Here is a 12,111-nt window from a genome sequence, read left to right on the forward strand (position 1 = left end):
CTTGACACCAGTCTCCCACGAGAAAATGTAGACAAACACCTAGTAATCTATGTACTGATCTTGCGGGGAAGGAGATGTAATGTTGTCTACAAACTATATACTAGTGGTTCTAAAAGTGTGGCCCAGGTGGTCTGTGGCTTGAGCTCAGCCCCTGCTCCCACAGGGATAGAGGTGGTTGAAGCAGCACTGGCACCAGAAAGCCATGGCTGGGATTGTCAATTTTGCCCTTGTCTCACTTCTCCGGAGATCTGTGGTGCTGTCACTGGCTCCTGAGTGTACCTGACAATGAAGGTGGGTGTGACGGGGCAGCCCCGCCCACGGCGGAGAGCCCCGCACCAGCCGCCCTGTACAGCGGGAGGCGGAGCGCCCCCCGCCGCTGACCGCGGTGTTCGGCGGCGGCGAGGAACGCGTTGGCCTCCGACGCGCCGGAGGACGTCATCCGGGCGCGCCGGAGCCTAGGCCCCGTTGCCCTGGCAACGGACAGACGCCCCGGCGTGGAGGGCGGAGACGGCGCAGGACGCCGGGGCCGCGCCCCCGGCGCCAACTTTAAAACGGGACCGCGGCCCCAAGCGAGGGAGGGGCAGCAGACCGCGGGCGGAGGACAGCGCCGCGGAGAGCGGCGCAGGGCAGCGCAGCGCGGCTCCGCACCCCACCGCACAGTCCCACACCGGCCAGGGGAGCAACGCCGAGGCAGCGGACCACCCCCAGGCTCGCGGGTACCCCGGACTGCGGCGAATTGGTGAGCTCGGGAGCACGAGGGGAAGGAAGCAGCCCAGGGCAGAGTCAGGGATGACTGGTGGGCTGGCGAGTTAAGGGGTCGTACCCCGTCAGCCGGGTTCGGGTCACTTGGACCAGAACCCTTAGGGCCCTGGGCTGGGGCCCGTGAGAGTGGGCGGGCCCGGGCCCCCCTTCCCCTCCTGCGTTGTTGCGGGGGGGAAACCGAAGACGAAAGCGCGGAAAAGACTAGCCGAGGGAGCTCGAGACTCAAGGACCATAGCGAGCCCTCTGGGCAAACGCCGCGGGGCGGCGTGGGGGCGTCACAGGTGGTAGAGAATGTGGGCATAGTGGGGATCCTACCCCGGATGTAAGGGGCGATTAAAAAAAAAAAAAAAAAAAAAAAAAAAAAACCTACTCACGAACCCAGCCCCCCCCCAGGAAAGGAAAGGGGGTGTGAGAAGGCTTAGGGAGCACTAACAGGGGGGTGTTTTGTGGTGTTTTTCGGAAAAAGGGGAGTGAGAACTGCACCGGGACACGCCATGGATCCGACGCAATTCATGGAGTGGGTCAAGGAGACCCAAAGGCAAAACCAACAGCAGCAGGCAGCCTTAATCCAGCAGCTCACCACCCAGCAACAAGAGCAGCAAAAACAACTGATCCGGGAGGTAGCCGAGCAAATGAAGGCGCAACAGGAAGAGTGGATGAGACGATATCCACCGGCAATGGTGACCCCCCTGAGTCCAGCATGCCCCGAAGAGGAGGGGCCAGCAGGAGAGGGGGAGGTGGTACGCCTGCCCATACGGCTAACTAAGATGGGGCCGGCTGACGATCCTGAGGCATACCTCGCCACCTTTGAGAGGGTGGCGACGGTAGCCCGGTGGCCAGAATCCCACTGGGCTACACTACTGGCCCCATACCTAACGGGCCCGGCTCAGTTAGCATATAGGGGTTTAAGTGACCGCGAGGCCCTGCATTACTACCGATTGAAGGAGGCCATACTCGACCAAATGGGGATCACGCCTGAGACGCACCGCCAGAAGTTCCGGGGTGAACCCTACAGCGCCGAGGTCCGCCCCCGGGCCATGGCCCAGAAGCTAAGGGAGGCTGCATGGCGCTGGCTGGAGCCTGAGCAACACACGGGGCCCCAGGTGGCAGAACAAGTCGTCCTGGAACAATTCGTCAACATCCTCCCCGCCGGCGGACAGCGATGGGTCCGCAGACACCATCCCTCCACCCTCCAGGAAGCCGTGGAGTTGATGACAGACTATGAGGCCGCCGAACGGGCCGACGGGCGCGACCGCGGGCGGAAAGCCACCCCCTCACCGCGTCTCGACATCGGGCGGGGAGTCCAAAGGAGAAGGAGCCCAGAGAGGGACGGGCCGCGGAGATGGACCGCCGCAGCGAGGCCAGCGCGGGGCGAGGAGGGGCCACGGGAGGCACCGCAACCACGGCCTGAACCCCCCCGGCGTCAGAGGCCGGGCACCCCACCTCCGGCCCGCGGGACCTGCTTCCGCTGTGGCCAAGAGGGGCACTTCATCCGGGACTGCCCCTATATGGACTGCTCCTACGCCCAGGCCCTGGCGGGGGCCGAACCCGAGGCCAGCGACGGGCAAGGTAAGATATTAAGGACCGTAGGGATAGGGGGTAAGACGGTGGTAGCCCTTGTGGACTCTGGCTGCAGCCAGACGATTGTAAGAGCCGATCTACTCCCGGAGGGAGGACCACGGGGCCCGCCGGTCTGGGTGCAGTGCGTACACGGCGATTCCCACCAATACGCCACTGCGTGGACCCAGATATCGGATGGGGACCGCCAAGAGTGGTGCTACGTGGTGGTCGCCCCTAAGCTAGTGTACCCAGCGCTCCTAGGACGGGATTGGCGGGGCTTCCGCCGGGCCCTGAACGCATGGCGGGAACGAGGGCCTCCCCAGAGAGAGGAGGGTATGATTGGGGACCCCCGCCCCGGCCCACAAGAGGGCGAGGCAGAAGGACCGCGAATACTGGAGCTAGTGGATGGTGACTTTATACAGGAGCAGCGGGAAGATCCGTCACTCCGACATGCATGGAGTGCCGCCCGGGATCCGCAGGACGAGGACGCTCCCCAGGCCGACAGGCCGACCAGCCCCTACTTTGAGGTACGACACGATCGGTTGTACCGGGTGGACGGGGGGCAGGGGGACGATTCAGGGGTCGAGCAGTTGCTGGTGCCAAAAAGGTACCGACAACGCCTCATGGAGCTAGCCCACGCTAACCCCTGGGCCGGGCACCTGGGGGCAGAAAAAACTGTGCAGCGTATCATTCGGCGGTTCTACTGGCCGGGCATCTTCCGCGAAGTACAGGACTTTTGTGGCTCCTGCCCCGAGTGCCAAAAGGTTAGGCCGAAGGGGGTACCCAAAGCCCCCCTGGTGCCGTTGCCCGTGGTGGGAGTGCCCTTCGCGAGGGTCGCCATGGATATAGTCGGCCCGTTGGACAAATCCAAAACCGGGCACCAGTATATTTTGGTGCTATTAGACTATGCAACACGATATCCGGAGGCCGTCCCGCTCAGAAACGTGCACGCCAGCACCCTTGCTGCGGAACTCGTGAAGATTTTTGCCCGAGTGGGGCTGCCGGAGCAGATTCTAACTGACCAAGGGACTAACTTCACCTCGAGACTGATGAACGAGTTGTGTAAGTTGTTGCGGATCGAGCGGCTGAAAACGGCCATCTACCACCCCCAAACAGACGGGTTAGTAGAACGTTTTAATAGAACGCTAAAGGAGATGCTGAGGAAGTTTGTAGGGCAAGAACCCCGGGATTGGGACGCGTTGTTGCCAGCACTCCTGTTCGCGATACGGGAGGTGCCCCAATCCTCTACAGGGTTTTCCCCGTTTGAACTATTGTTCGGCCGACACCCGCGGGGGATACTAGACATTATCCGTGAGAATTGGGAGGAACAGGGGACCCGAGTGCAGGGGTCGGTACAGTATGTCCTGAACCTCCGGGAAAAGCTGCACAGGCTAGGGGAGTTCGCGAAAGAGAACCTAGAGCAAGCCCAAGCCAAGCAAGCCCGGTACTATAACCAGGGAGCTCAGTTGCGGGTGTTCGACCCGGGTCAACGGGTCCTGGTGCTGTTGCCGACCCCCGGCTCGAAGTTGTTGGCCAAGTGGCAAGGGCCCTTCGAGATCCTGAGGCGTGTAGGGGACGTCGATTATGAGGTTAAGGTGTCAGGGAGGAAGAATGACACACGCATTTACCATATTAATCTCTTGAAAGCCTGGAAGCAACGTGAGGCCTTCTGGATCAACCCAGTGCCCCCCGACCCGGAGTTAGGACCCGGGAACCTCGACGGGGCAACCCCGCCCCAGACCTTCCCCACAGGAACCGACCTAACCGAGGCCCAGAGGAATGACCTGGAGGAGCTGCTACGGACCTTCGGGGATGTCCTGACGGCCGAGCCGGGGCAAACCACCCTCATCCACCACCACATAGAGACGGAACCCCGGAAGACGGTGTGTGAACGAGTACGGCCCGTGCCCCGGCGGATGTGGGAGACGGTGCGAGGGGAGGTGCAGAAGATGCTCCAGTGGGGAGTCGTGGAGGAATCCTTCAGCGAATGGCGCAGCCCTATAGTGCTCGTCCCGAAGCCCGACGGATCACTACGATTCTGCATCGACTTCCGTAAAGTCAATGCGCAGTCGCGCTTCGATGCCTACCCCATGCCACGGGTAGATGAACTTCTAGACCGGCTCGGAGGCGCCCGGTACCTGTCCACTTTGGATCTGACCCGAGGATACTGGCAGATTCCCCTGACGCCGACCTCCCGAGAGAAGACGGCCTTCTCGACCCCGTTTGGGCTATACCATTTTACACGGATGCCCTTCGGGCTACATGGCGCCGCCGCGACGTTTCAGCGCCTTATGGACCGGGTACTGAGAGAACAGGGAAGATGGGCGGCCGCCTACATCGACGACATCGTCGTGTACAGCCAGACATGGGGAGAACACCTCCAACACGTAGGGGCCGTGCTACAGGCTCTGCGGGAAGCCGGGCTGACGGCGAACCCACGAAAGTGCCGCTTCGGGGAAAAGGAGGTAGTCTATCTGGGGTATGTAGTGGGAAGGGGTCAAATACGTCCCGTGGTAGAAAAGGTTGAAGCCTTGAAGAGCTACCCCCCACCCAAAACAAAGAAACAGGTGCGCCAGTTTCTCGGGTTAGCCGGATACTATCGGCGTTTTATCCCAAACTTCGCGGCGATAGCAGCGCCGCTAACGGACTTAACTCGGGCCGCGATGCCCCAGAAGGTGGGCTGGTCGACCGAGTGCGAGGTAGCCTTTCAGAGGTTAAAGGAAAGTTTAAGTCGCGACCCCGTATTGGCCCAACCTGACTTTAACCTCCCCTTTACGGTCCTAACAGACGCCTCCGAGACGGGGATTGGGGCGGTCCTCTCGCAGGGTGAAGGAGAGGAAGAACACCCGGTGGTGTACATCAGTCGCAAGCTCTTCCCACGGGAGCGTCGCTACTCGACCATTGAGAAGGAGGCCCTTGCGGTAAAGTGGGCCTTAGATATGTTAAGATACTATCTTTTAGGGGGACGGTTCAAGGTGGTCACGGACCACGCCCCACTCCGTTGGATACAAACTATGAAGGACGCGAACCCGCGCCTGATGCGGTGGTACCTGGCCCTCCAGCCATACGCCTTTGACGTGGCCCACCGACCGGGCGCGCAGCATCAAAATGCGGACTTCTTTTCGAGAAGGTACGAGGCAGACTCGGAAGAAGAGGGAGGGCAGTTAAAGGGGGAGGTGTGTGACGGGGCAGCCCCGCCCACGGCGGAGAGCCCCGCACCAGCCGCCCTGTACAGCGGGAGGCGGAGCGCCCCCCGCCGCTGCCCGCGGTGTTCGGCGGCGGCGAGGAACGCGTTGGCCTCCGACGCGCCGGAGGACGTCATCCGGGCGCGCTGGAGCCTAGGCCCCGTTGCCCTGGCAACGGACAGACGCCCCGGCGTGGAGGGCGGAGACGGCGCAGGACGCCGGGGCCGCGCCCCCGGCGCCAACTTTAAAACGGGACCGCGGCCCCAAGCGAGGGAGGGGCAGCAGACCGCGGGCGGAGGACAGCGCCGCGGAGAGCGGCGCAGGGCAGCGCAGCGCGGCTCCGCACCCCACCGCACAGTCCCACACCGGCCAGGGGAGCAACGCCGAGGCAGCGGACCACCCCCAGGCTCGCGGGTACCCCGGACTGCGGCGAATTGGTGAGCTCGGGAGCACGAGGGGAAGGAAGCAGCCCAGGGCAGAGTCAGGGATGACTGGTGGGCTGGCGAGTTAAGGGGTCGTACCCCGTCAGCCGGGTTCGGGTCACTTGGACCAGAACCCTTAGGGCCCTGGGCTGGGGCCCGTGAGAGTGGGCGGGCCCGGGCCCCCCTTCCCCTCCTGCGTTGTTGCGGGGGGGAAACCGAAGACGAAAGCGCGGAAAAGACTAGCCGAGGGAGCTCGAGACTCAAGGACCATAGCGAGCCCTCTGGGCAAACGCCGCGGGGCGGCGTGGGGGCGTCACAGTGGGGTAGGGGCAGCTGGGCTCTTGCAAGCTGGGGCAGGATCGGGCACTTGGGCAGCATGAGGATGGGGTGAGTTGCAGCTCTGAGCAGCGAGAGGAAGAGCTCTCTCCCCAGAAGGGCGTATTAATGGCTGGTCACCCCACACTGGCCCATACAGGGAGATAGTGGGCGCCAAGACCTCACTGTAGTAGGAGCTGCTGGGGTTGTGTGGGTTGTCTGCACCTGGGACTTGGATTCCAGCAGCCTCCCATGGCACGTTCTCTGGAGACTTTTGTTCCAGAAGTGGGTGAGGTAAAGTTTTAGCTGCCCTGGGCCCCGCAAAATCCTCATCCGCCCCTGCTCCCCTCACTAAGGGTGTGTCTAGACTACAGAGTTTTGTCGACAAAAGTGGAGTTTTGTCAACAAAACTATACCTACATCTACACTACCGCTGAGTTCTGTCGACATAACGTCGACAGAACTCAGCAGTTTTGTCGACGCTGGTATACCTCATTTTACGAGGCATAACACCTTTTGTCGACAGAGTTCTGTCGACAAAAGGTGTTATTGCATGTAGGGTTGTGTCTAGACTACAGGGTTTTGTTGACAAAGCAGCTTGCTTTGTCGACAGAACTGAATGTAGTCTAGACGCTCTTTGTCGACAGAAGCTTTGTTGACAGTATCTGTCGACAAAACTTCTGTCGACAAAAGCCTGTAGTCTAGACGTACCCTAAGAGCCCACATCCCAAGGTTGCTCTTACTCCCTGCTCCTGCATCCTCCCTCCTGGCCATATTTTGCAGCCTCCCCCCTAGCCACACTCTGCACCAACCCTTGCTCTTGCTCCCTCCTCCCTGGCTAGATACTTTACATCCAGCCTGCTTCTGCAACTTACCTGCACCCTCACCCCCTGTCCTGCACCCAACCTCCCACCCAGATCCTGCACTCCCATCCCTGTCCCACTTGCTGGCACTCCTGTCCCGCACACTGAATCCCTCAGTTTTGTCCCCATCCCAGAACCTAAGTGGGTCCACAAAAGCTAATAACTCCGGAACCACAGAAAAATAAATCTGGTCTATGGGAAGCCCTGAACCTTGGTCCTCCCTGTCCCTTCCCTTTGCCCCATGGGGCTGGAGCACCAGGGGAGTGAGGTGCCTCATTTGGGGGCCACATCAGTGAGGATTGGGAGTTTTAGGAGGAGTTTTTTTTGTGTGATATCCAAATGATTTTTCTGTGGATCAGTGGCCCCCAACCTAAAAAAAGTTCCCCGTCCCTTCCAGAAATAAGAAAACATTGAAACCTTTTGTGTTGGACATAAATTAATATTTTACTTTATTTAAAATGAAGTTTGATAAACTAACATGAGAAAGTTAAAACACTTAGGCTACATCTACACTTGCAGCTTCTTGTGCAAGAACTCTTCCAGAAGAGAGCGTCTACACTGGCATGTGCTTTTGCACAATAGCATTCATGCCAGTGTAGACGCTCTTTTGTGCAAGAAAGCTCTGATGGCCATTTTAACTACAGGCAGTCCCCGGGTTAAGTACAAGATAGGGACTGTAGGTTTGTTCTTAAGTTGAATTTGTATGTAAGTCGGAACTGGCGTCCAGATTCAACCGCTACAGAAACTGACCAGCGGCTGACTACAGGAAGCCCGAGGCAGAGTTGCTCTGCCCTGGGCTTCCTGGAATCAGCCGCTGATCAGTTTCAACAGCGTCTGAAACTGGACGCCTGGGACAGAGCAGCTGGGGCACTGCCGGGTAGGTCCCCGCAGTGCCGCACCTCAGCGCTGTGGGGACCAACCCGGCAGCACCCCAGCAGCTCTACCCCAGGTGTCCCCAAGTCAGCCGCTGCTGAAACTGATCAGCGGCTGAATCCAGGAAGCCCGGGGCAGAGCAACTCTACCTTGGGCTTCCTGTAGTCAGCTGCTGGTCAGTTTCAGCAGCAGCTGACTTGGGGATGCCTGGGGCAGAGCAGCTGGGGTGCTACCGGGTTGGTCCAGTAGCGCCGCTCCTCGGCGCTACTGGACCAACACAGCAGCACCCCAGCTGCTCTACCCCGGGCATTGGCAAGAAAAGCCTGGTCTGCTGGGGGGGGCGCACTAGCTGCGCCCCCCCCCCCCCCTCAGCAGACCAGGGAGACACGGGCAGCGGGACCGCCGAGACGCGCCGTGGTCCCGCTGTCCGCGTCCTCCACGGCTTTGCTCCGTGTCTCCCTGGTCTGCTGGAGGGAGCGGGGGGGCAGCAGACCAGGGAGACGCGGAGCAGCTTTTCTCGCCCCGGAGTACGTGGGCGGTGGGACTGCGGCACGTCTGGGTGGTCCCGCCGCTCGTGTCCTCCGGGCGAGAAAAGCCCCATTCGTAACTGCGGATCCGACATAAGTCAGATCCGCGTAAGTCGGGGACTGCCTGTATAGGGCTTTCTTGTGCAAGAAATTCATGTTGCCTGTCTACACTGGCCTCTTCTGGAAGAAATCTTGTGCAAGCAGGCTTATTCCTGAGTGGGAGCATCAGAGTTCTGGCTCAAGAAGCCCTGATTTTATACATTAGAACGTCAGTTTACTTGTGCAAGAACACGCGGCCAATGTAGACAGGCAGCAAGATTTTGTGCAAGAGTGGCTGCTTTTGCATGAGATCTCACCTGTGTAAACACAGCCTCAATCTGTTTAATAATTTAAATTAAACCATTCTCCTTAGCTGCAGCACTAGCAAAGTAGATCAGGCATATTTATATAATTAATGGTGAGTTTCCATTAGCACTGGTGGTCTGTGGAAAGGTTTGCACTGAGCTAGCTGGTTCACAGGCCAAAAATTTTGAGAATCACTGTCCTATGCTAAGCTTAGGGGAAGAGGGGAATGTCTTGGATACGTCTAGACTGGCATGATTTTCCGCAAATGCTTTTAACTGAAAAGTTTTTCCGTTAAAAGCATTTGCGGAAAAGAGCATCTAGATTGGCACGGACGCTTTTCCGCAAAAGCACTTTTTGCGGAAAAGTGTCCGTGCCAATCTAGACGCAGTTTTGCGCAAGAAAGCCCCGATTGCCATTTTTGCGATCGGGGCTTTTTTGCGCAAAACAATACCGTGTTTTCTACACTGGCCCTCGTGTGCAAAAGCATTTGCGCAAGAGGGCTTTTGCCCGAACGGGAGCAGCATAGCATTTCCACAAGAACACAGACAATCTTACATGAGATCGTCAGTGTTCTTGCGGAAATTCAAGCGGCCAGTGTAGACAGCTGGCAAGTTTTTCTGCAAAAGCAGAACTTGCCAGTCTAGACACAGCCCCTCCTGTTTTCAGGCAAACAGCTTGACCACAGCCACACACAGCTGCCAGAATTACCAATCATAGAGGCAGGCACTCACAGCTGTGCCTAATAGAAGACACAAGGTCTACTATAAAAGGAGGAAGTTCGGAGGAAGCAGAGATACAGAAATTCTTAGGGTTGCAAAAGAGTAACAAAATATGGAATATGCTAGGTTCTTTGCCCTTTTGGCAATTTTCAAGGAAACTTGCAAGCTATACTGTACATTCTTTAAAAGGCTGTGAAGAAAAAAACAAATATAAGTTGGGCAGTCTTGGTTGATCTTTTACTCACAGTAGAAATGATGTCCAACATTTATCTAGTGGTGGCTTTGAATGTCATAAGTCCTCTTTTTCCCCTCTCAAAGTGAATAGCAGGGCCAGTTCAAGGTTCACAGTTTTGCATCAAAACATATTTTCAGTTCTCAAGACAGAAGTTTGGGTAGCTGAAATTCACTTTATTTAACAAGGATGTGGTTCTAACTTATTCATTTCAGCCTGATACTCATACAAATACTTGTCACCTCTGTAATTTTATTGTTGTCTTTACCAGCCTGGGATCTGGCTATTGAATAATTCACAAATAGAAAAAGAAATGAAACTTGACTAAGTTGTTTGTTCAGCTCAAATCCGTTGAAAGTACAGTAAATGCATATTTCATGGTGGTCCCTATCTGTTTACGCACTCTTCCATCTTTTTATTACTTTTATTACAAGTCTGATACCAATGTTGTTACTATAGCCTTGTTTCATTATTATATTAGTGAGTCTAAGCATAAAAACTGTTATACAATATTAGTAATTCTGTGATGTTTTATATGAAGGCCATTAAGATAGTACATTATCAGATTCCCCAATATTCTTTTTAAATAGCTTATAGAGATAGAGCCGTCGCCATAGGAATTATCAGCCTACTCACTCGAACAATTAACCTTTGTCATATTACTTATTGATTCTATTATTTTTGTGGGTTTATTAAATAAATGTAGCCTTAGATACCACCACTTCTTTCATGTTTCTTTTAATAAAGAATGGATCTGTAATTCAAGTCTCAAAGCGAGGGAGATTCTCATGAGCAGTGGTAGATATATTATCCACAAGAAGAAAGGAAGAAATCATTTAAAGAGAAAGTTTAAAGTGAACAAGAAATTTAAAAAATGCTTAATTTTAAACAGATTAGCAGTCCCACTGAAGTCAAAAGTTTTCATCTGATGCTTAGCTGTCTGCATGTATTTAAGAATGTTGCTGTGTTATGGCAATAAACCACAAAAACTGGGAACTCACGCACTTCACGTGACTCGTTGTAGATAAACTGTCTCAAAAGCAGGAAAGAGCTGTCACAGATCACAGAAGATGTATGAGGTATCCATTTAAACAAGGAAAGTATCTGCTGTCACATGTTTATTTCCAGTATCTGCATTATGACACTTGTTCAAATAAAATGATAGGCCAAATTCAGTTAAGGCACTACTATACTTGATATATATGCAATTACCCTATTCATTGTGCCAAAGGCCAGCAAAGACCTATGCACCAGTAAGTTTCCTTTAAGCCTTATTTGAGTGGGTCCTGAGTTGGCCCTCTGTACTGCTGTTGGATTTAATCCACTGTGACATTATTATTTGAACTACTTACCTAAGCATGCTTAAAGACTCTTTAGGTATAAATATAGCAGATGGTTTTTCAGAGGCTGTTAATTCACAGCACTCATAGAGAGTTACTCTTGACAGAGAAAAGGATAGGTGATTCATAAAAACAGCACTCTGTTTCTAACAGAAAATGAACATCTGCCTGGAAAACAAGAGCTTTTGTAGCACCAGGAAAGATTAATTTTTATGCAAAAAAGAAAAAGATGCAGCAGTATACACTTCTGCTTGAAGAGAGAGAGAGAGAAAACTCCACACACATGAAAAGCTTTCTGTAAATTGTGTTGCCATGTAGATTTGGCTCTTTAGGGAAGGAATTTGTGGCACAGCAGAAAATGGAATCTGCAGTCAAGACAGGTTCTTACTAAGTTACCAGACTGGAAGGAATAGGTGATCTTCAACCTTTCAGAGTCTTCACTGTGCAAAGGATCAGATCTTTCTAGTGAATAGAACGGTAAGAGGTTTATTACACAGTGTATGCACACTGTCCTACAAACAAGTTTGACATGGCAGGGCTCTCACCAACCTGACAGCACATGCAGCTGTAATCCAAGCTTTTCTCACTGTTTCTTTTTAAAAAAACAGTCAGCTTTGTTTTGTTTTTGCCAAAAGAAGAGAGCAGCTGTCCACAGACTCCAGCTAGTCTGGAACTAGCAAATAAACGAAGGAAAAAATTCATAAACAACTATCTCCAAGGGTGAGGGCATCACCAGATCCAGGACAGCCTTCCTGAGCCATCTGACCTCTTGCTCCACAAGTGGGACATCTCCAAGGGTGAGACCCAATTCCTCTCCCACGCATAAAGAAAAATATGTCAAACTCATCATGTGGCTGACTTACATAGGCATTCCAGAGGGGAGGTGCAGAACTCTGCCCCTTGCACTGATGCTTATAGTCCTATTTTTACTAATTGCAGCAAAAAAGATAAGCACAAGAAGGTACCAG

The 12,111-nt window shown here is 54.6% G+C and overlaps 1 protein-coding gene across 3 annotated transcripts; it reads left to right on the forward strand.

The window, feature by feature from the left end:
* The first annotated feature begins 343 nt into the window (after nt 1-343).
* Nucleotides 344-6,242, forward strand: LOC149525572 (uncharacterized). 3 transcript variants are annotated; one of them, XM_089779559.1, is made up of 3 exons: nt 344-739; nt 1,229-3,384; nt 3,970-6,242. In XM_089779559.1, exons 2-3 carry the CDS (start codon nt 1,257-1,259, stop codon nt 5,946-5,948), a joined length of 4,107 nt encoding a protein of 1,368 aa, XP_089635685.1. In that variant the 5' UTR covers nt 344-739; nt 1,229-1,256; the 3' UTR covers nt 5,949-6,242. The 3 variants fall into 3 exon arrangements, with proteins under 3 accessions (XP_089635685.1, XP_089635691.1, XP_089635681.1); XM_089779565.1 differs by having other exon boundaries at nt 345-739; nt 1,229-4,787; nt 5,110-5,393; XM_089779555.1 differs by having other exon boundaries at nt 345-739; nt 1,229-6,242.
* Nucleotides 6,243-12,111: the final 5,869 nt, after the last annotated feature.

The sequence above is a fragment of the Pelodiscus sinensis genome, chromosome 1 (assembly GCF_052426305.1).
Source record: "Pelodiscus sinensis isolate ZL-2025 chromosome 1, ASM5242630v1, whole genome shotgun sequence".
Classification (NCBI taxonomy): domain Eukaryota; kingdom Metazoa; phylum Chordata; order Testudines; family Trionychidae; genus Pelodiscus; species Pelodiscus sinensis.